Below are 20,196 nucleotides of genomic sequence, written 5' to 3'. Positions count from 1 at the left end.
AGTGGTGGCGCACTGACAGCAGTTTCCACAGGCAGGCGGGCATCTCGGCCAAACATGACAAAGTGTGGGGATAGTCCAGTGGTCTCGTGAGGGGTGTTGTTATACATCTGCAAAAGAGTCGTCAAGTGATCTGGCCACCTCAGTTGGTCTTCTGGACTCAATGTTCCTAAAAGAGACAGAACAGTCTTGTTAAACCTTTCGCAGGCCCCATTTCCTTGGGGCCTGTAGGGTGTGGTTCGGACTTTGACACACCCATACAGACTGCACAGCTGTGCCACCATGGTTGACTCAAAGGCTGCTCCTTGATCCGAGAGGATTCTTTCTGGACATCCCCATGGCTGGATGAGGTGGTGCCAGAGGGCACGTGTCGTTGTGGCTGCTGTCTGGTCTTTTGTAGGGACAGCCCATCCGTACTTTGAGAAAAGGTCAGTTATTACCAACAGCTAAGGATAAGTGTCTCCATGCCTACCAAGGGACAAGTAGTCAATTGAAACTGTTTCCAAAGGGTATGATACAAAAATAGGCACCAAGGGTGCCCTTACCTCTGGTCCTCTTTTCTGTTGAGTGCAAATTGCACATTTGGATGCCCATTCTTGTCCGCACCCAGCCCGGGCCAGTAAAAGGTTTTTCTCAACAAGCCCTCAATCTTGGCTATTCCCATGTCCGTCAAAGCTGGAGACTTCGTTAAGCTGACGGAAGTCATTGCAGAAGCGGAGGGTGCCATCTGGTTTCGGGACCATGACGATGGGGCTGGACCATGGGCTGTGGGAAGGCTCTATCACTTCCAGGGCCCTCATCCTGTTGACCTCCTCCTCTATAGCCATCCGACAAGCCTCGGGGACCCGGTAGGGCCGCTGTCTAACCACTACCCCCGGTGGGGTTCGCACTTCATGATGTAGGAGCCGAGTCTGCCCGGGCTTCTCAGAGAAGACATCCGAGAACTGACCCTAGCCTCTCGACAACGGTGTATGGTCCTTTCCAGGAGGCCAGAAACTTCGACGTTGTGGTCAGGGTCAGTAGTAGCACTCTGTCTCCTGGCTGGAACTCTCGAGGCTGGGCGGGCCGGTCATACAGTTTCTGTAGGGCGCGCTGGGCCTCGACGAGATGTTCTTTTACCATCTGCATCACTCTGTCAATTCTGGTCCTCATGTGTTGGACATGTTCTATTACACTCCGGTGTGGCGCAGGTTGTTGTTCCCAGGCGTCTCAGGCCACATCTAGCGGGGTTGTCGGCCGAAGAGGAGTTCGAAGGGTGTAAAGCGGTGGACGCCTGGGGTACTTCCCGGATGCCGAAGAGCACATATGGCAGTAACAGGTCCCAGGCACGCCCATCCTCTGCCACCACTCGTCGGAGCATGCACTTCAGGGTCTGGTTAAATCATTCCACCAGCCCATCGGTTTGAGGGTGGTACACAGATGTCCGGAGCTGTTTAATCTTAAGAAGGTGGCAGAGGTCCGCCATTAGCCGGGACATGAACGGAGTTCCCTGGTCAGTCAGGATACGCGGCTGAAGAAGAGACACAGCTCCTTGGCTATTGCCTTGGAGGTTGCCTTTCAGAGGGGCAGGGCTTCTGGATACCGGGTAGCGTAATCCACAATAACCAGGATGTGCTTGTGTCCCCGGGCAGACTTCGGCAGCGGCCCTACTAAGTCCATCCCTATGCGTTCGAAGGGCACCTCGATCACTGGGAGGGGGATGAGAGTGCTGGAGGGCGGGCGCTGAGGGGACTTCTGTTGGCAGGTGAGGCAACCTTGGCAATACCTCTTCACCTCTGCCTCGAGCCCAGGCCAGTGAAACCGATCTCTGATCCGTTGGGCCGTGTTAGCGTCTCCTAGATGCCCGGCCATGGGATGGGCGTGGGCCAGCTCCAGAATCATCCGGGTTTTCGTTTTTGGCACAACCATTAGTAGTTTTCTCTCTCCCCTTCTCAGTGCGGCACAGTACAACAGCCCCTGCTTGACCATGAAGTACGTGAGGGGGTGTGGGGCGGGTTGACGATCTTCATCGTCCAAACTCTCACTTGTGTCCAACAATTCCTGCTGAAAGTGGTCAGAGGAAAGATAAGGGTCTTGACACTCACCCTCCCGTTCGCTCTCTGTAGCAAACATGGCGGGCCGACTGCTCTGGCTTCTTCGGGGCCGGGGTCTCCGAGGTCGGGACCCGTGGCGGGCTGGCTGTATAGCCTGGGCTAGGAGCTGGTCGAATCCCGGCCAGTCTCTCCCCAGCAACATCGGCACTGGCAGGTCATCCACAATCCCAACCTCCAGCGGCCACGGTCACTGGATATGCTGGGATATTCCTGGTATCTCCGTGGACACAGGTGATTGGGATAGTGGCCCTCCGGTCGGTCCGCACTCTAATGATTCCGGGCTGGACCAGCGATACCAAACTACTGGAATCTAGGGTGGCCACCACGGGACGTCCGTCCACCTGCACCATTCGTCGGGGGGCGCCTGGGGGTACCACCCGGTGGACGCCACAGCCCGCCAGCCAAGCCCGGGGTCCATGTGATGCGGATTCGGTGGGCATTGGCTCATCCCGGGGCATGCCCTCTACGGGTCTGTTGCCTGGCCTTGAGGTGCCCTCCGGCGGTCGCCATCCGGTTTGTACCCTCCAGGGCGGGGGCCCCGCTCTCTCTCCAGCGTCCCAGGCAGCAGATGCCTCTGCCAGTTCAATGGCCTCCACCAGTTTGCGGAGGGTCGTTGGACCCCGCATATTAACGGCCGTTCTGTAGCGGGGAGGAATGGCCCGGAGGAGTATGTCAATCACGACCAGCTCGGCCACCTGGAGGGCTGAAGGCTCCCCCGTCAACAGCCAGAGGTGTCCTAGGTGCGTCAACTGAGCCGCCTGTGCTCTCAGGGGAACCTGTTCATCGTACGACCATCGCTGGAACTGTTGGGCTGCACTGATGGGGGACAGACCAATTCTGTCGAGGATCTCCTGCTTCAGAGTGTCATAATCCTCTCAGAGGGGGGGCTGGAGCGAAAAAATAGGCTCGTTGAGCCTTGCCTGTCAAGAACGGCGCCAGGATTCTTGCCCACTCCACTTTATCCCACGTTTCTCTTGTGGCGATGACCTCGAACATATGAAGGTAAGCTTCAATGTCATCCTGGGCCGTGAGTTTAGTCAGATACTGATATGCAATGGATCTTGCCTCTGGCAACGGTATCCGGGCAACCGCGGACTCTCTCAGTGCTCCTATGGCGCACTCGGTGTGGTCTTGTCGCTGGGCCATCTGTTCTGAAAAGTGCTGTTGGTGAGTCACTACCTCGGCCAGTCGTCAGATTATTTCCTCCATGTTGATCCGTACGCAGCCGAGCGAGAGAGAGAGAGAGAGGGCGGGGTGACCTGTGACAAACAGATGTAAACAGAGGGTAAGTCCGGTACGTCTTGTTTCTAAGTTACTATGCCCGCATTCTCCACCAGTTGTGGCGAGCAAAGTAACGACACGTACACGGAGATGCGAAACACAACCCCAGAGGGTACTTTTGTTTAAAGTCCCCGTTTTATAGCAACTCTAATGAGCTGCGGCTGTTAACGAGCGGCAGGTGCGCTCAGAGCTTAGCTCACTACATTTTTCAAGTAGCTTGCCCAACACTGCTGGGGAGCAACAGTTCATTGAGAGAACCATGAATGCCAACATGTACTGTGACATACTGAAGCAGAGTATGATCCCTCCCTTCAGAGACTGGGCCGCAAGGCATTATTCCAACATGATAATGGCCACAAACACACCTCCACAATGACCACTGCTTTGCTAAAGAAGCTTGAGGGTAAAGGTGAACACGTAAACCCTATTGAGCATCTGTGGGGCATCCTCAAACGGAAGGTGGAGGAGCACAAGGTCTCAACATGAAAATGTCTTTAAGCCTTGATAACAGTTTCTAGGAGCTGCTGACATGTTTCAATGATGCTTTGTTTTTGACAGTGATTAAGATCATAGAAGTTTGAATATATGGTGACTTACACACCCCATAAAAATACATATAATGATAACATTTAGCCTGCATCCATGCCCTCAAATCTCTATGAACATGCAACAAAACAGAACAGATTTACAGGAGACAGTCTTCTGACTGTGAGAGAAAAACACAAATCGCTCCAAACCGTGAAACTATGTAAAGGGTTTGTGTTATAATAAACCCAGAGTTAGTTTGAGAAAAGCAACAACATAAACAAATGTTACTACACATGTGAGGGGTGACATTCATGTCAAATCACACCGTCTGTTTTCAGTTGTTGAGTAATAACATGTTTTATTTTAATGCTGTTTTCTCTTCAGGACTACAGATGGAGCCCCAGAGAGTAAATGAGGGTAATTTTGTCTCTTGTGTTGTTTAAGTTACTGATAAATTGTTAACATGAAACTGTTTGGTGAACTGAATTCTTCATTATTGGACTTCACATTATAATGCGTTATATTTGATTTAACAGTAAAACAAATATAGTTTTTGCTTTCTTATTTGACTAAAATAATGTCTGTGTTAAGTTTGTAAAGGGTTACAGAAGTGCATTCGCTCACATGAACTCACATTGAGGAATGTTTTCAGCATTTATTAATCTTAATAATGTAAATACAATAGTTTTAGCTGTTACAGATTAGTTTATATGGGTTTCTCATAACATTAAATGTGTTTGTTATCGTGTTTCATCCGTGTGGTGTTTTGTTATAAAGTGTTTAGATTTGTCTTGTTTTCTTCAGTGTATATTCTCATGCAGTGTGTTTGTTTATTTCTCTGTAAAGAAAAACTAATATTCTTTTTCTCATCATTATGACATCATTCATGTGTTAAACAGAATTCTTCATATTTTAACAGTGAATGTGACTCTGGATGCTGATTTAGCTCATCCTCGTCTCATTGTGTCTCATGATGGGAAACAAGTGAGATATGAAAACAAAGACCAAAGAGAAGAGAATCAAGATGAAGAGCCAAAAAACACGTTTGATAACTATCTGGGTGTTGTTGGAAATGAAGGATTCTCTTCATGGTGTTTTTATTATGAGGTTCAGGTTAAGGAGGGGATGGTCAAGTGGTATGTGGGCGTGGCCAGAGAATCTGTCAGCAGGAAGGGGCCGGTCAGTCTGACTCCTCAGAATGGATACTGGTCTGTGGCTAAAGGCACTTTCAGTTTGTGGGCTTGTGAGGATTCATATGTTCTTCTTTCTCTGAGTGTGAAGCCTGACAGGATCGGTGTGTTTGTGGATTAGGAGAAGGGTCGAGTCTCATTTTATGATGTGAAGTCCATGTGTCATATTTACTCTTTTACTGGTCAATCTTTCACTGAGAAACGATATCCTTTAGTTTCTTTGGGTTAGACATGGTCTAAAAACTCTTCCCCATCTTCTGTAGTGATCTCTGTCCTGTGGGAGATTCCCACAAGAACACTAAATGTATTGTGTTGACAAGGCAAGTCATTGACATTCTGATCAATGATAGATGGAAGCCCTCAAAGTCGATTTGAATAATGTTTATTAACTCAACTCAACTCTAGTGAGAAGAAAAAGGCACAAAGGACCCGTCTTTTGTAAATCTGTGTTTATTCTACTGTGATTAAATCAAATGTTATATAAAACTGCTTTGTTTTTATTGTAATGTGGAAAATATCCACAGACAGTCTCTTGTATGAAACAGTTCTGCCCTCTGCTGGACACACATGACACTTATTGGTGTTCTTCATCTGGGCCTGATGACATCATATGTTGATCCGTACGCAGCCGAGCGAGAGAGGGCGGGGCGACCTGTGACACACAGATGTAAACAGAGGGTAAGTCCGGTACGTCTCGTTTCTAAGTTACTATGCCCGCATTCTCCACCAGTTGTGGCGAGCAAAGTAACGACACTTACACGGAGATGCGAAACACTACCCCAGAGGGTACTTTTATTTAAAGTCCCCATTTTATAGCAACTCTAATGAGCTGCAGCTGTTAACGAGTGGCAGGTGCGCTCAGAGCTTAGCTCACTACATTTTTCAAGTAGCTTGCCCAACACTGCTGGGGAGCAACAGTTCATTGAGAGAACCATGAATGCCAACATGTACTGTGACATACTGAAGCAGAGTATGATCCCTCCCTTCAGAGACTGGGCCGCAAGGCATTATTCCAACATGATAATGGCCCCAAACACACCTCCACAATGACCACTGCTTTGCTAAAGAAGCTTGAGGGTAAAGGTGAACACCTAAACCCTATTTAGATTAAATCAAATGTTATATAAAACTGCTTTGTTTTTATTGTAATGTAGAAAATATCCACAGACAGTCTCTTGTATGAAACAGTTCTGCCCCCTGCTGGACACACATGACACTTATTGGTGTTCTTCATCTGGGCCTGATGACATCATATGTGCATATTCTTAGTTTATAATGCAGACATGGCGTGGTGCTATTTTCATGTTGAGTTTTATTATTATTCTGCTTTAAGCAATAACACGTTTTCTCAGTGTCTGTGATTCTGTATTGAGGAAAGTCACAAATATTTTAAATTGCAGTAGGGCCTGCCCATCGCTGCCTGCAGCTTTAATTCTTCTTCCGATGCCTCTGATCGATAATTTGACAATTATTTTTCAAATGTATTCTTCTGATTTTTTTTTTTACTCTTCCATACTGTGGTCAGATACTGGTCAAAAATCTAAAAATTTATTTTGGTCCTTTTTGCCATTATTTTAGCAGAAGGTTGTGGGGTCAGAACCACGGGTCACCCGATGCCTAACTGTGCCACATGTTGGAGTACTAACCACAAGTCCATCGGCTCAGATACGGGTCATAAATATTAAAATCATTTTGATATGTCAGTCCGGCTCTTTGTACTGTATGATGTGTATTGATAGATCTTATGGGTGCTGTGCCGTCTCTGAGGATTATTTCAAATATCTTGTTTGCTTATTCATAAACTGAATGAAATACATTTTATAAGAATCATTCTGTGGTGATTCTCATAACATTTCACAACATCACATTTAGCTTCAGTTTAAGGAATGTCAAACAACATGTTTTGTGTAAACGGCTCTTTAAGTTACAGATGCAGTCAGTTTTAAAACCTGTCTAAAGTTATAAAGCAGGGAAAACAATTGTTTATTAAAGTTAAATCACATCAATACACTTAAACCAAGTTATGAACTATATAGTCTAGTCTAAATATAAAGATGCAATTCACACACGCACACACAAACACACACCTGTTGATCAGGTAGAATAATTTGATGGGTGTGAAATTCATTCTGGTGAAAGTAAAAGTAAATCAGTTCACAGGAACTCTGATCAAGTTCTGAAGAAACACCTTTGTCTTTGACATGTTTTCAGGACCATGTTTTTCATGTCCCAACAGACATATTTAGTGTTCACAGACTCCAGACAGGACGTCTTTATTCATTGACTCCTGATGTGATGTGATGCATCTCACTAGTTTTTGTGAGTATAAACGTCTGACCGTCTCATATAGATTCAGTTATTTAATGATCTATTTCTCATTTCTGTTTGAAGCATTGATATTGTGCATATTTATGTGTGATATAGTGCATTTCATGAGCTTGTGTTTAAATATGATATTTGACAGATTGACAGATGAACAAACTCTTTCTGAACTTTGTTTCTATCACATGATGTTCACCAGTTTAACTAGTTCTCATCTGACAGACATTTTATGACTTTAATACATGTTGTGGTATTTTATGTAAACTGTTCTCATATCATCTGTGTAAACTGACTATTTATATACATGTTTCTTTTTTATTTTCAGTGACGTGTCGTTCAGAGATGAAGTTCATTTGTGTGACTTTACTGATTATTACTGGAATTACACAATCAGGTAAATGTTTACTGTGTTTACATGAGTCAAATATGAGTAATATGAGGTAATCATTAAGAAAACAATATTGGATTCATGTTTGCATCAAAAGTTTCAGAAGAAATTAAATAAAAAATGTGTGTCGACACTAAAGAATACTTGAAGTGTCTCTCTAGAGAGCAGGACAGACGTCATATTGTCTCTTATGATCATGTTTGATACACAACACTGTACATCACTGACACATTTAGAAATAAAACAGATCATCAGCATAATTCATTATAACTGAGTGTTGTAACAAATGAAATGTTTCACATGAATCTCATATCAGATGAGTACGAGGTGATCGGTCCTTCAGCTCCTGTGATGACTGTATCTGGTGAAGATGTGATTCTGCCGTGTTCTATCAAACCCCAAATCAGTGCTGTGAACATGAGAGTCCAGTGGATCAGACTTGATCTCAAAGGCTCAATAGTTCATCTGTATGAAGATCATAAAGACATAAACACAGATCAGCTTAAGTCGTACAGAGGAAGAACTCGAGTGTTTAAAGAAGAACTAGAGAAAGGAAACACATCACTCAAACTCTCAAGAGTCCAAATCTCTGATGAAGGACTTTACAAATGTTTCATTCAGTCTGAATCCTGGAGTGATGACGTCACTGTTGATCTGAAAGTTGAAGGTAAACAAAACCATTAAAACACTGAATGATTAGTTTAGTGATGCTGTTAATGATTTTTAGGACGCGAGCATGAAGGAGCAAGCCACCACTAATCCAAACCAATGCAGATGACATTTGTGGAGTCCATCACTCCCAGGTGACTTACAAAATACTGCGGTGTTTGGACACTAGGTGGCGCCATAACATTAAAAATGGCAAAATTGACACATCTTTGGTTGCCTTAACAATTGTATATCACGTGACATTACACATTTACACAAACGTTCGATATCTTATGAAAGCTCTCATAATTCCGAACAAATTTGGCTCTTGAACCATTGATGTCGATCAAACAGTTTGTGAGTTATTTGTGATGATGTTAAGAACCTACTTTTGCGAACTTGTCCTAGGTTTTTCAAGCAATTAAAAAATTTCCACCACAGTACAATTCTCTGGACTGTCTAGATCAATAACTATCAAAAACAAGTTCAACTTTTTTTCATTTGCATGACCATTACAGGGTCCTTTATTATATTCAAGTGAACGGTGTACCTGAAAGCTTGCTACCCGTTAACAAACAATCCAATTGACTTGCCATTAAGTACAATCATACATCTTAATATGATAAACAAGCATGCAAAATATGATGGTGATCGGACAAGGGATACGTTTCCTGTCTCACAGGAACAAGGTGTTAGACATATAATGCATTATACATTAAACGCTGTGCCATGTTTACACATCTATAAATATAGAACATGTCTGGGTGGTTGTAAGATGCTGTTCCCCTTCAGTCGGTCTCTCGACGTTGTGAGAGACTGACTGGGGTGTGATCTTGAGAACCTACCTTCTGCGAGATAATTAATTATAAAACGCCAATGGGCTTGGCGAATGGCACGCGCACGCCAGTCTCCGCCCCGTACATACGGGTATAAAGGAAGATGGCGGCGGTCATTCACTCATCCTTTGTTCTTCGGAACCTGTGTGTTTGCTGATGCTACACGCGATACTCGACTTCGAGAAAACTTTTAACCTGCTGGATTTATGACGCGGAGCAGCGGACTTCTCCTTTCGGTGGACTTCCCCTGGGCGTTTCGGCAGAAGGCTACAGACCTTAAGAGGTAAGTCCCTCCGGCTACGAGCACGTCTCGTAGCTGTATCCTTGGGTGCGACAGACTCATCCCGGAGTCTGACGGCCATGATTCCTGTGTTACTTGCTTGGGGCTCAAGCATGCTGAGGCAGGTTTCACTGATGCAATGTCCCGTGTGTGCGGACATAGCAATCAGGGTGTTGCGGTCACGGTTGGCTACGTTCTTTCGAGCGCTGCCACCACCCCGTCTGATTCCCAGGCGTGTTCAGCTGCCGTTTCGGCGAGGTTGACCGCTTTGGCGAGCGGCGGGGGTGATTTAGGGACGCCGATAGATGTTGCTCCGTCAGCTTCACGCTCGCGGACCATCTATACCCCTTCACGCTCACCTGGTTCGTCCCCTACGAGCGGCAGACGGCCGTCTCATAGTGGTAAGACTTCGCACACGGATGATGACGCTATCTCTGTTGCTGCGTCGGACAGCTGCCTGCTGGCATCGTATGCGGAAGACTCCTCTGATCTCCTGTCGTCAGGCAGTCGAGCTCCGGAGGAGACTGATGCTGAGATGTCGGCCATGCTTTCCCGGGCAGCCGCGTGCATCGGGTTGCAGGGTGTAACAACATCCTCCCCGGAACGCTCGTGGCGCGGTTTCGGGGGCGTGGTCAAAAGCCACGCCCTGCTCCGTTACCATTCTTCCCGGAGGTGCATGACGAGCTCGCCAAGTACTGGAATGCACCCCTTTTGGCGCATTTCAGGCCGTAGGGCTCTGTGGCTGTGACTTCCCTGGTTGGTGGGGCGGCTAGAGTCTATGTTGATGTTCCCCGCGTGGAGCTTGCAGTCGCTGGCCACTTGTGCCCGCAGACAGCTGCCACTTGGGGGGCTCGACCTAGACTCCCGTCCAGAGCAAGTAAGCTCTCTTCGACACTCGAAGGCTTGCAGTGCTGCTGGACGAACCGCCTCCGCTCTCCACGCCATGGCGGTCCTCCGGGTTTTTCAGGCGAAAGTCCTGAAGGATTTGGACGGCGGGAAGTTCGACCCAACTCGTATGAGTGAGCTACGTACTGCCACAGACCTCGCGCTACGACCGTTCTGGATGCGCCCATCTCGCAAGCAGGGCTGCTTGGTGATACCGTGGAGGACAGCAGTTCTCCGCAGTCTGGCAGACTGAGGCGATCGAACAGATCATGCCACGCAGCAACCAACAGGTCGCCATTGTCTCGGGCACAGCCCGGTTCCCAGCAACCCTGCCCTCCCGCGGCGGCCCTCCGGTTGAGGAACCTCCCAGAGGACGACCCACCAGAGACGTAGACCCCAGCGGAAGAGGGCATCTGTTCCCCGTCAGCAGCCCGCCAAGGGGTTCTTTAAGCAGCCCTGACGGGACGAACCAGGGGGAGATTTTACTGGGCCCGAATCCCGGCCTTTCCAACGCCGGATCGGAGAAGGACGCTGCCTGCCACGTTCCATCGAGTCTGGGCCCTTTTCAGGGTCCGGCGCCCACATACTCACAAAGAGACAAATCTCCCCTGGGTTTTCCTCCACAACACTCTCGTCCAGACGGTGTATTGGATAGATCGGGCCGCCGACCGCAATCTCCCCCGGACATTGCGTCAGGCTGCCTGAAGCAGGTAAACAAACAGAGCCGTCAACCTCCCGGGGGGTCCCCCCTGTGCGAGGTGACCGTACTGTCAGCCACCGAACCAGCCTCCCCCGGCACGGTTAGCTTGGTAGCGCACCAGCCCGTCACACTGGATAGAGAGGACAGTCCGTCTCGGTTACTCGATCCAATTCGCCAGGCGCCCCCCCAAGTTTCGGGGCATTCTGTACACCTCGGGGCGAGGAGAGAATGCTTCCGTACTTCGGCAGGAGGTCGCCGCCCTTCTGGCAAAGGGTGCGGTCGAACCCGTCCCTATAACCGAGATGTTGTCCGGGTTTTACAGCCAGTACTTCATCGTGCCCAAAAAGGGCGGTGGGCTGCGGCCCATTTTGGATCTGCGGCACCTGAACAAGCACCTGCACAAGCTGCCGTTCAGAATGCTGACGCAGAGGCGCATCCTGGGCTCGGTACGTCACCATGATTGGTTCGTGGCGATCGACCTGAAGGACGGGTACTTTCACGTCTCTATTCTCCCCCGACACCGGCCGTTCCTGCGGTTCGCGTTCGAGGGAAGGGCGTATCAGTACAGGGTCCTGCCATTCGGTCTGGCCCTGTCTCCACATGTTTTTTCCAAACAAGTGGAGGCTGCCTTAGCTCCTGTCAGGGAGCAAGGCGTGCGAGTGCTAAACTATCTCGACGACTGGCTTATCTTGGCACACTCGCGAGATGTGTTGTGCACGCACAGGGACCTTGTGCTTCGGCACCTAGACCGTCTAGGCCTCCGGGTCAACCAGGAGAAGAGCAAGCTCTCCCCCGCGCAGAGCACCTCTTACCTCGGTATGGAACTAGACTCTGTCCGTATGTCAGCACGTCTCACCAACGAGCGTGCACAGTCAGAGCTGCGCTGTCTGAGGTTGATCAGTCAGAATCCCTCGACGCCGCTGAAGAATTTTCAGAGGCTCCTGGGGCACATGCCGTCCTCGACGGGGGTAATCCCTCTCGGGTTGATGCACATGTGGCCGCTTCAGTACTGGCTACAGAGTCGGGTTCCCTGGATGGCGTGGCACGCCGGCACCAGGCGGATTACGGTAACGCCTCAATGCCTTCGCACTCTCTTACCCTGGTCAGACTTGACCTTTTCTCCAAGCGGGGGTTCCGCTCGGACAGGTTTCGAGGCGTGTCATGGTAACGACAGACGCCTCCCTGCAAGGGTGGGGTGCGGTGTGCAAGTGGGCACGCAGTATCGGGTCGGTGGACAGGTCCCCGACTGCGTTGGCATATCAACTGCCTAGAGTTGTTGGCAGTCCTTCTGGCACTGAGGAGGCTCCAGCCCCTCGTGCAGGACAAACATGTGCTAGTCCGGTTGGACAGCACGACTGCCGTGGCGTACATCAATCGCAAGGCGGCATACACTCACCGCAGTTATCACAACTCGCCCGACGCCTCCTCCTTTGGAGTCAGCAGGTGAAATCCCTGCGGGCCACGTTTCTCCCGGGCAACCTGAACCAGACAGCTGATGCGCTCTCTCGACAGTGTACTCCCCACGGAGAGTGGCGACTCCATCCCCGTGCAGCCCGGCTCATGTGGGAAGCGGTTCGGCAGGCACAGGTGGACCTGTTGCCTCCCCGGACTCCACCCATTACCCGCTATGGTATTCCCAGACCGAGGGTCTCCTCGGCACGGATGCCCTAGCACACAGCTGGCCGCGGGACAAGCGGAAGTACGCCTTCCCCCCAGTGAGCCTCCTTGCACAGGTCCTGTGCAAGGTCAGGGAAAAGGGGCATCAGGTTCTGGTGAGTGGTGCCATACTGGCCCAACCAGACCTGGCTCTCGGATCTGGTAGATCTGACGACGGCCCCCCCTGGCCCATTCCCCTGACGAAGGACCTTCCGTTGCAGGGGAAGGGCACGTTGTGGCACCCCAACGCAGGCCTCTGGAACCTCCATGCCTGGCCCCTGGACAGGACGAGCACTTGCCCGTTAGCGGTCCGGGAGACTGTCTTACAGGCTAGAGCCCCGCCTCTAGGCGGTCATACGCTCATAAGTGGTGCCAATTTGTCCTGGTGTTCTCCCCGGGAGGAGAACCCGCGGAGTTGCCTGATCGGATCAGTGCTGACCTGCAGGTAAGTATCCCCGTCAGCACAACCTGGTAACCAGGTTCCTCAGGAGCGCGAGAAGGGTGTGTCCACCTTGGCCGCGCTCCATACCCTCTTGGGACCCTAATGTGGTCCTACAGGGCCTTGGTACGGCCCTGGTGAGCCCCTATGAATTGCCAATCTTCCTCAGTTTGATGAAAGATGCAGTCTTTGTGGCGCTCACCTCCATCAAGAGACTACTTGATGGTGAGACTAGTACGCTATTGTAGCCTACCTACTTTCCCCTCTCGGCGAAGTATAGGCATTCCATCCATCACTAAACATTGCACTTGGTAACAGACTGAGCGAAGCCGTCTGTTAGAACCAGGTCCGTTATAGGTAGAGTCATCCCTACTCAGGCAGACCCCTGTATTAGGACTAGTGCCCCATACGTAGTGACTCCCCTCTGGGTCATCCCGTGTGTTGAATTCCCCACTCAGGATTTCCCGATTGGTGAATCTGTGACCTCCCCGCCGGTGGTAATCCCACCTGGATTGTCCCCCTATTCGGGCTAACACCTTTCCGCATGTTGTTCTCCCCGCCGGGGAGACCATGTCATGTCTCCACATGTACCTCCCCTCCGGGTAGGATGTGGCCTCCGTAACACACTCTTCTAAGAGGAGAGCAGTGTTTCCCCAGTATTCGGCTCCGGACAGCTCCTCGCTACTAGAGGTGTACGCCACTGTCCGTGAGGCCGTCAGTAGAGGCTTCTCAGTATGACCAATACTATATGACTGGAAGATTACGTCTCGCGGTAGCACTCTTGTGACTCGCTAGCCCAGTCAGGGTCGCTCCGCTAGAGGTCGTGATATCGGTGCAAGCGCTGTGGCGTTTAAGATTGATCCCCAGTCAGTCTCTCACAACGTCGAGAGACCGACTGAAGGGGAACGTCTCGGTTACGTCTGTAACCGGCAGTCGTGCTGACTTCATGCCACAACGCTGCACCGAATCACTGCAGTGAACGGGAGTGCCCTCTCAGGTTCCTCAGTACAAAGGGTGAGTGAATGACCGCCGCCATCTTCCTTTATACCCGTATGTACGGGGCGGAGACTGGCGTGCGCGTGCCATTCGCCAAGCCCATTGGCGTTTTATAATTAATTATCTCGGAGAAGGTAGGTTCTCAAGATCAAACCCCAGTCAGTCTCTCACAACGTCTCGTTCCCTCCATCAGGGAACCGAGGTTACAGACGTAACCGAGACGTTTTGCTTAACATAACACACACGTTTATTATGTACACCAGTCTAATTCCCCAAAATCCCCTAAACCCAAATTGCTACTCAGCAGTCACATGGCAGCAACTCAATGCATTTAGGCATTTAGACGAAGTCATTTCTTAAATAGATGTGACCAAATGAACCTGAAAAGATGATTCCCCTCAAGTGTACTATATGTGCATATATGTGTAATTCAATTAAATTCAATTTTATTTGTATAGCGCTTTTCGCAATTTGCATTGTTCAAAAGCAGCTTTACAGGGAAAAACGAAAAAAAAGGGTAAAACACGCTACATGGTGTTCATGTAATAATTCAATTTTTCTAGTAAATAATATCTAATGTTAGCATCTCCAGATGGTTTATTTAGCTTATTTTGCATTAAGTGAATGCTTGGCTGAAAAGATGTGTCTTTAATCTAGATTTAAATTGGGCGAGTGTGTCTGATCCTGGAATAATATCAGGAAGCCCAGCCAACATTTGTATGTGGGGCCCATTTGGGTATGAAATGGGCTGGAAAATGGGCCCTATGTAAGATTGTCCGTGGGTTCCATAATGGCCCTATGCCAGTTGCCCACATGAATATAGTGAAGGATTGCAATTGCCCTTAGGTGGGTCCCAACTGGGCAACATTCGCAAGACCCATATATGTACCAGATTTCAGTTTTATGTGGGTACTACATGGGGACAACATGGGCTGGAAATATGGGCTTTACATGGGATTGTCCATGGGTTCCGTGTTGGCCCCTTGTCAATTGCCCATGTAGGTAATATGCAGGATTTAACTTTCCCCTAGGTGGGTCCCTCTTGGGCAACATGTGCAAGACCCATATCGGTACCAGATTTCAGATTTATGTGGGTACTACATGGGGACAACATGGGCTGGAAATATGGGCTTTACATGGGATTGTCCATGGGTTCCGTGTTGGCCCCTTGTCAATTGCCCATCTAGGTAATATGCAGGATTTTACTGGGTGTTAGATGGGTCCGAACTAGCATATATAGACAAGACCCATATTGTTCCCAGATTTAAGTTTAATGTGGGTAGCGGATTGTGACTGTATAATAATAATGTGTCCAGAACCACAGTACGGTTCCAGTTGACAGCAACACCACACAAATAAGTTAAATATCAACATGGAACAAAGCAGTGCAGACTCAAATATTTTAATAACTTGTTTTTATTTAAATAACCAGAATTGTATGACAGAAAACCATTTTAGAGCCATTCTTAGAAAGCTTTAAACACATTTTTTATTAAGATTATTTCGGTGGAAACGAAAAAAATCATAGAAGAACTATAACAGAAGCATAAACTCCATTGGAAACTAAACAGACATTCTTTGGTGCATTCTCGATGCCCTCTGCCCTCCTCTGTCTCTTGCCCCAGTGAACCACTTTGAAAGTGCCTTCTCAGCTTCTTGCTGGTTCACTTTGGATGTCAGGGCATTGTTCTTAAGAGCATCTGCAAAAACAAATACATTTTTAAGATAAATATATAATGTAACATTACAAATAGCACATTTCTGCTTGTAGCAATTACATTCCGTGGCATAGGCAAAATTTTACCACAGTGCCAAAACAAGTGACTTTTTGACCATGAGACCATACAAGAAACCAGTTTGATCTGATCAAACTAAATATCACTTTTGTGGTATTTATATGCCATACATTGATCGGTCTGTGCACTTGCCACTTCAAGTTGAACACACCAGTCTGTGAGTATGTATTATTTTAATAATTGAAATACAATTATTTTAGCTTTTTTGTATTTGGAAATCATTTTTAGTTTGCCTTTTGTTCCAGGAGCTTTTTTTTCGTATTTGGCGATCATTTGTAGGCTGTCTCTGGATTGTCAAAATGCCTCTCAAAATGCATAGAATCAAACCCATTTCAAATATTCTAATGACGGACGAAAATATCGGAGAGTGTGTAAATGTGATTGACAAAACGTGAGGTTGAATATATTTTTTAACGTGCGGAAATTTTGGAACCAGATTTCAGACTCAATGTGCAATGGCCTTGTATTTTGGAATCCACGTCTCCATCCCCCTTTTTTGAACAACAAGCCTGTATGACCTCTGTGGGTGATTAATTGATAAGTATTAACAACTTTTTGTAAGACTGTGGATTCACTCTCCATTAAATGCATTCGTCTCTTCTAAACTGTGTAAATGGAAATCAGTTCTCTGCACGACAAACAAAACTTATTCAAAATGTAAATGGATTATACAGTATTCAGCAAAGAGACAGAAGTGCACACCTTTATAAAGACTGAGCTCACATGTCATTTTTAAACTAAGCTCTACAATAAATCTCTTATGTACACTCTAATTTTCTAAACCTGCATGACGTTTTTTTTTTGCTGAACATAAGAGAAGATATTATGAAAATGTTCATAAGTCAATGGGGACCAGAAACTGTTTGGTTTCCCACATTCTTCCCAAAATAGCTTTTTTGTGTTCAGCACACGAGAGAAATCAACACGTTCAAAACAATTGAAGGAAAAGTAAATGATTACAGACTTTCATATTTGAGTGAACTAGTCAGTCACACATTATTCATCTTGGAAGAGCCAGGATAAATGGTATTATAACTCGGAGTGTAGTCGTCTGAAAGAAGAAAGTCATATACACCCATAAGAATCTTTGAGGGTGAATAAAAAAGGGTAATTCGATTTTTGGATGAACTATTCATTTAAATGACTGAAATAATATACTTATAATGACTTATAGTTGTGCTAACATATTTATTGAATTTATTAGAAAATAAGCATTTTATTTAAAATAGGCCTACATTTTTTTTAAGTGATGACCAAATAATAAGGGAAGAAATCAATATATTGGGAACTCCTTCAATACACTTTTAAATGCTTCCTAGTCTGATAAATTTATTTAATAAACCTGGTTTTCTTTTGAATTATGTGTCAAAAAGCTATTTTCCCAGTCATATTGTGGTTTTGATTATTTTTTTTAATAGTATCAAAATATTGGGTAACACTTTCCTTGAAGCATGTATGTATAACGCATTATAAAAGTAGTTTTAAAGCATTGTAATGCACCTTTTAATGCATTGTAATGTCTTATAAACAATTGTTATTACAATCAATGCATTAAGGGGTGGTTTCCCGGACAGGGTTTGCATTATACATACATGCTTCAAGGAAATATTGTTTTGTCTTGTGAGCTGAATGTATTTCAATTCAAAATGTTAGATACTAGTTTGGATCCCTGCAATAAGCAAATATTTGTATCAACACTTACAAGGATAAATAATTACTTTAACAAAAGTATTGTTCGCTCATGGCAGTTAACATGCAAACTCATCTTGAGTAATTTAACCTTATTGTGAAGAGTTACCTTCTAATTTAAGATCACAGTATGTAATAATAACTTAATATATAATATGATAATTTACTTGCCATACACAACGTTGAAAAGACGCAAGTCTTTAAACTTTTTCTTCCCATGTCGGCCAAACAAATTGTACTCCAGTGCGAGTTCATTTGAAAAGATGAACTTCATCATCCTTCTTATTGCGTCATCGACGCTTGTGCCGCCTACATCTGCTACCATGGCAACCTAAAGATGAGAGCCATAAGTAGATTTTTTTTACATTAATGTAAAGACAACACGTTACTGGTGGTGTTCAATAAGCTGACATTACATAGATCAATTCCTTAAAGCTGTAGGTTGATACCTTGCAATACACATATTATTATCAAATATTATTTTGTAATCTTCCTACAAACCATAATCAGTATTCAAAATGGTAGACTAACAAAAGGGTCCATAGAATTGTAAAATACAAATATATCTAAATAAGATGATACCATAAAAACCCATTATAAAAAAAGTTGTAGGGTTTTACTTTAGATAAAGATCAGGAGAAGAATAAGGCGTAAATGTGAACTTACAACAGCAGACATGACACTATGATCCCCCAGCTTCTGATCAAGAGCCTCAAGGTCAGCCTGGGTTTTCAGAGGTAAGACTACTCCTTCAGGAACTTCTACCACTGATCCGTCTTGCTTTTTTAGCAGCACATTCAACATCTTGCCATGAACACGTTGGGTCTCCTTCACTTCTTCTAACATTGTAAGAAGTTTAGTGAACATGGCTTCACAAGTGGGGCTTGCACCTTGGGGTATGGGGCTGGCAATACGTTGGGCTAAAGAGCTGGTTGCATGACTTGCGGCAAGTTGGGGAGTAAAACTTGTAACTTGTTGGGCTGAGGGACTGGTGCCCTTTTGGGATGCATGACTTGCCACACGTTGGGGAGAAAAACTGGAAAGTTGTTGGGCTGAGGGACTGGTGCCCTGTTGGGATCCATGACTTGCCACCCGTTGGGGAGTAAAACTGGAAAGTTGTTGGGCTGAGGGACTGGTGCCCTGTTGGGATGCATGACTTGCCACACGTTGGGGAGTAAAACTGGTAAGTTGTCGGGCTGAGGGGCTTGTGTACTGTTCTGACTTAGAACTTGTGACACGTTGGGCAGGGGGGTCTTGAATGTAGTTGTTTGCTTTCCTTTTTGCTACCTTAAGGAGTTGGTCTGGTGGAGTGGGAGGAAGTTCATCCGAAGTGTCAGAGTGTTCACTCGATTCTAGCTGGGTGCTTATTTTACTCTGGAGAAGTTTTGCACTTGGCCTAGGTACATTAACAAAGGCGCAAGTTACCTTTTAATTACTTTCATATTGTTTCTAAAATGCATTGAAATTGACTTGTATTGTTTCACAAACACCTACCTTCTTTTTCTTGAGACAATTTCAGTGTCAGTGAGGTCTGATGAATACTCAGCTTGGTGTAGCTTTACCCTGGCTTCTCCATAAGTAGCTGTAAATAACAGTAATACATAGTCAAGGGGTAAGGCAGATTTAAAAATTCACAAAAGACTTTATACAATGAAAGAAAAATTGGTTGCAGAATATATGTGCATTGCCATAACTAAGATGTCAGATCTTACATTCAAATTTCTGTTGTGATTTTTTTTCCACCTAGCAAGAGCACACCAGATTTAACTATTCAACTGAGTTATGCCTGGTGTGATCCTGCTTGGTAGGAGTGAAAACCCTATAGTTAGAAAGAAAACAAAAGTAAAAAAATAGGACTGTCAAAAACGAATTTAAGAAAATTCGTTTTTATTTTCTGCAGAAGAAAGTCATAATGGTTTAAAATTACAAGAGGGTAAGTAAATGGTGACACAAATTTCATTTCTGGGTGAACTATCAAAGATAGAAGTATTTATTTTAATTAATGGAATAAAATCAAAAGTTACCTGCATTGACCATTACACGGACACTACACAGCATCCAGTTACTGGCTGGTGGTGTGCCCTCTTTCACTGCCTTTGTTACATTGACCAGCGAGTTTGGTGGCCACCAGCATAATTTTCTGTCTGTGTCCTTGAACCACTCTATTGGAATGATGTCCATTTTCTTGCAGCCATCAGTGTCAACTTCATTCACAAACTCCACAACACTGAACGAGGAAGCCCTGCAAAGTTCAATAAATTATGTGCTGTGTAGCTGAGGCAAAGCCACAAACTTTTTCTGAAGAGACAACAAAAGCAGTGGTTTGGTGAAGTCAGTTACAGGAGCACAGGAAAGCTGGCCAGAAAGTTTTGATAGCAAACTTATTCCCAGAGCTGTTGAATTGATAGGGAAGTTGAAAAAACATGTCCCTTTCTCAAAAGGTTCATACACCACATGTGTTCCTCCAGTGGA

General features: G+C 46.1%; 1 protein-coding gene across 1 annotated transcript in view; it reads left to right on the top strand.

Moving 5' to 3' along the window:
• The first annotated feature begins 7,327 nt into the window (after window positions 1–7,327).
• LOC306893683 (butyrophilin subfamily 1 member A1-like) overlaps window positions 7,328–20,196 on the top strand; it is a 52,905-nt gene continuing 40,036 nt past the window's right edge. Inside the window, exons 1-3 of the mRNA XM_079455632.1 lie at window positions 7,328–7,408; window positions 7,737–7,805; window positions 8,116–8,466. Coding sequence (XP_079311758.1) covers window positions 7,390–7,408; window positions 7,737–7,805; window positions 8,116–8,466 — 439 coding nt within the window. The 5' untranslated portion in view covers window positions 7,328–7,389. The remainder of the gene's footprint in view (window positions 7,409–7,736; window positions 7,806–8,115; window positions 8,467–20,196) is intronic.

The sequence above is a fragment of the Barbatula barbatula genome (genome assembly GCF_947034865.1).
Source record: "Barbatula barbatula genome assembly, chromosome: 5".
NCBI lineage: Eukaryota > Metazoa > Chordata > Actinopteri > Cypriniformes > Nemacheilidae > Barbatula > Barbatula barbatula.
This window is presented reverse-complemented; position numbering and strand designations above follow the sequence as displayed.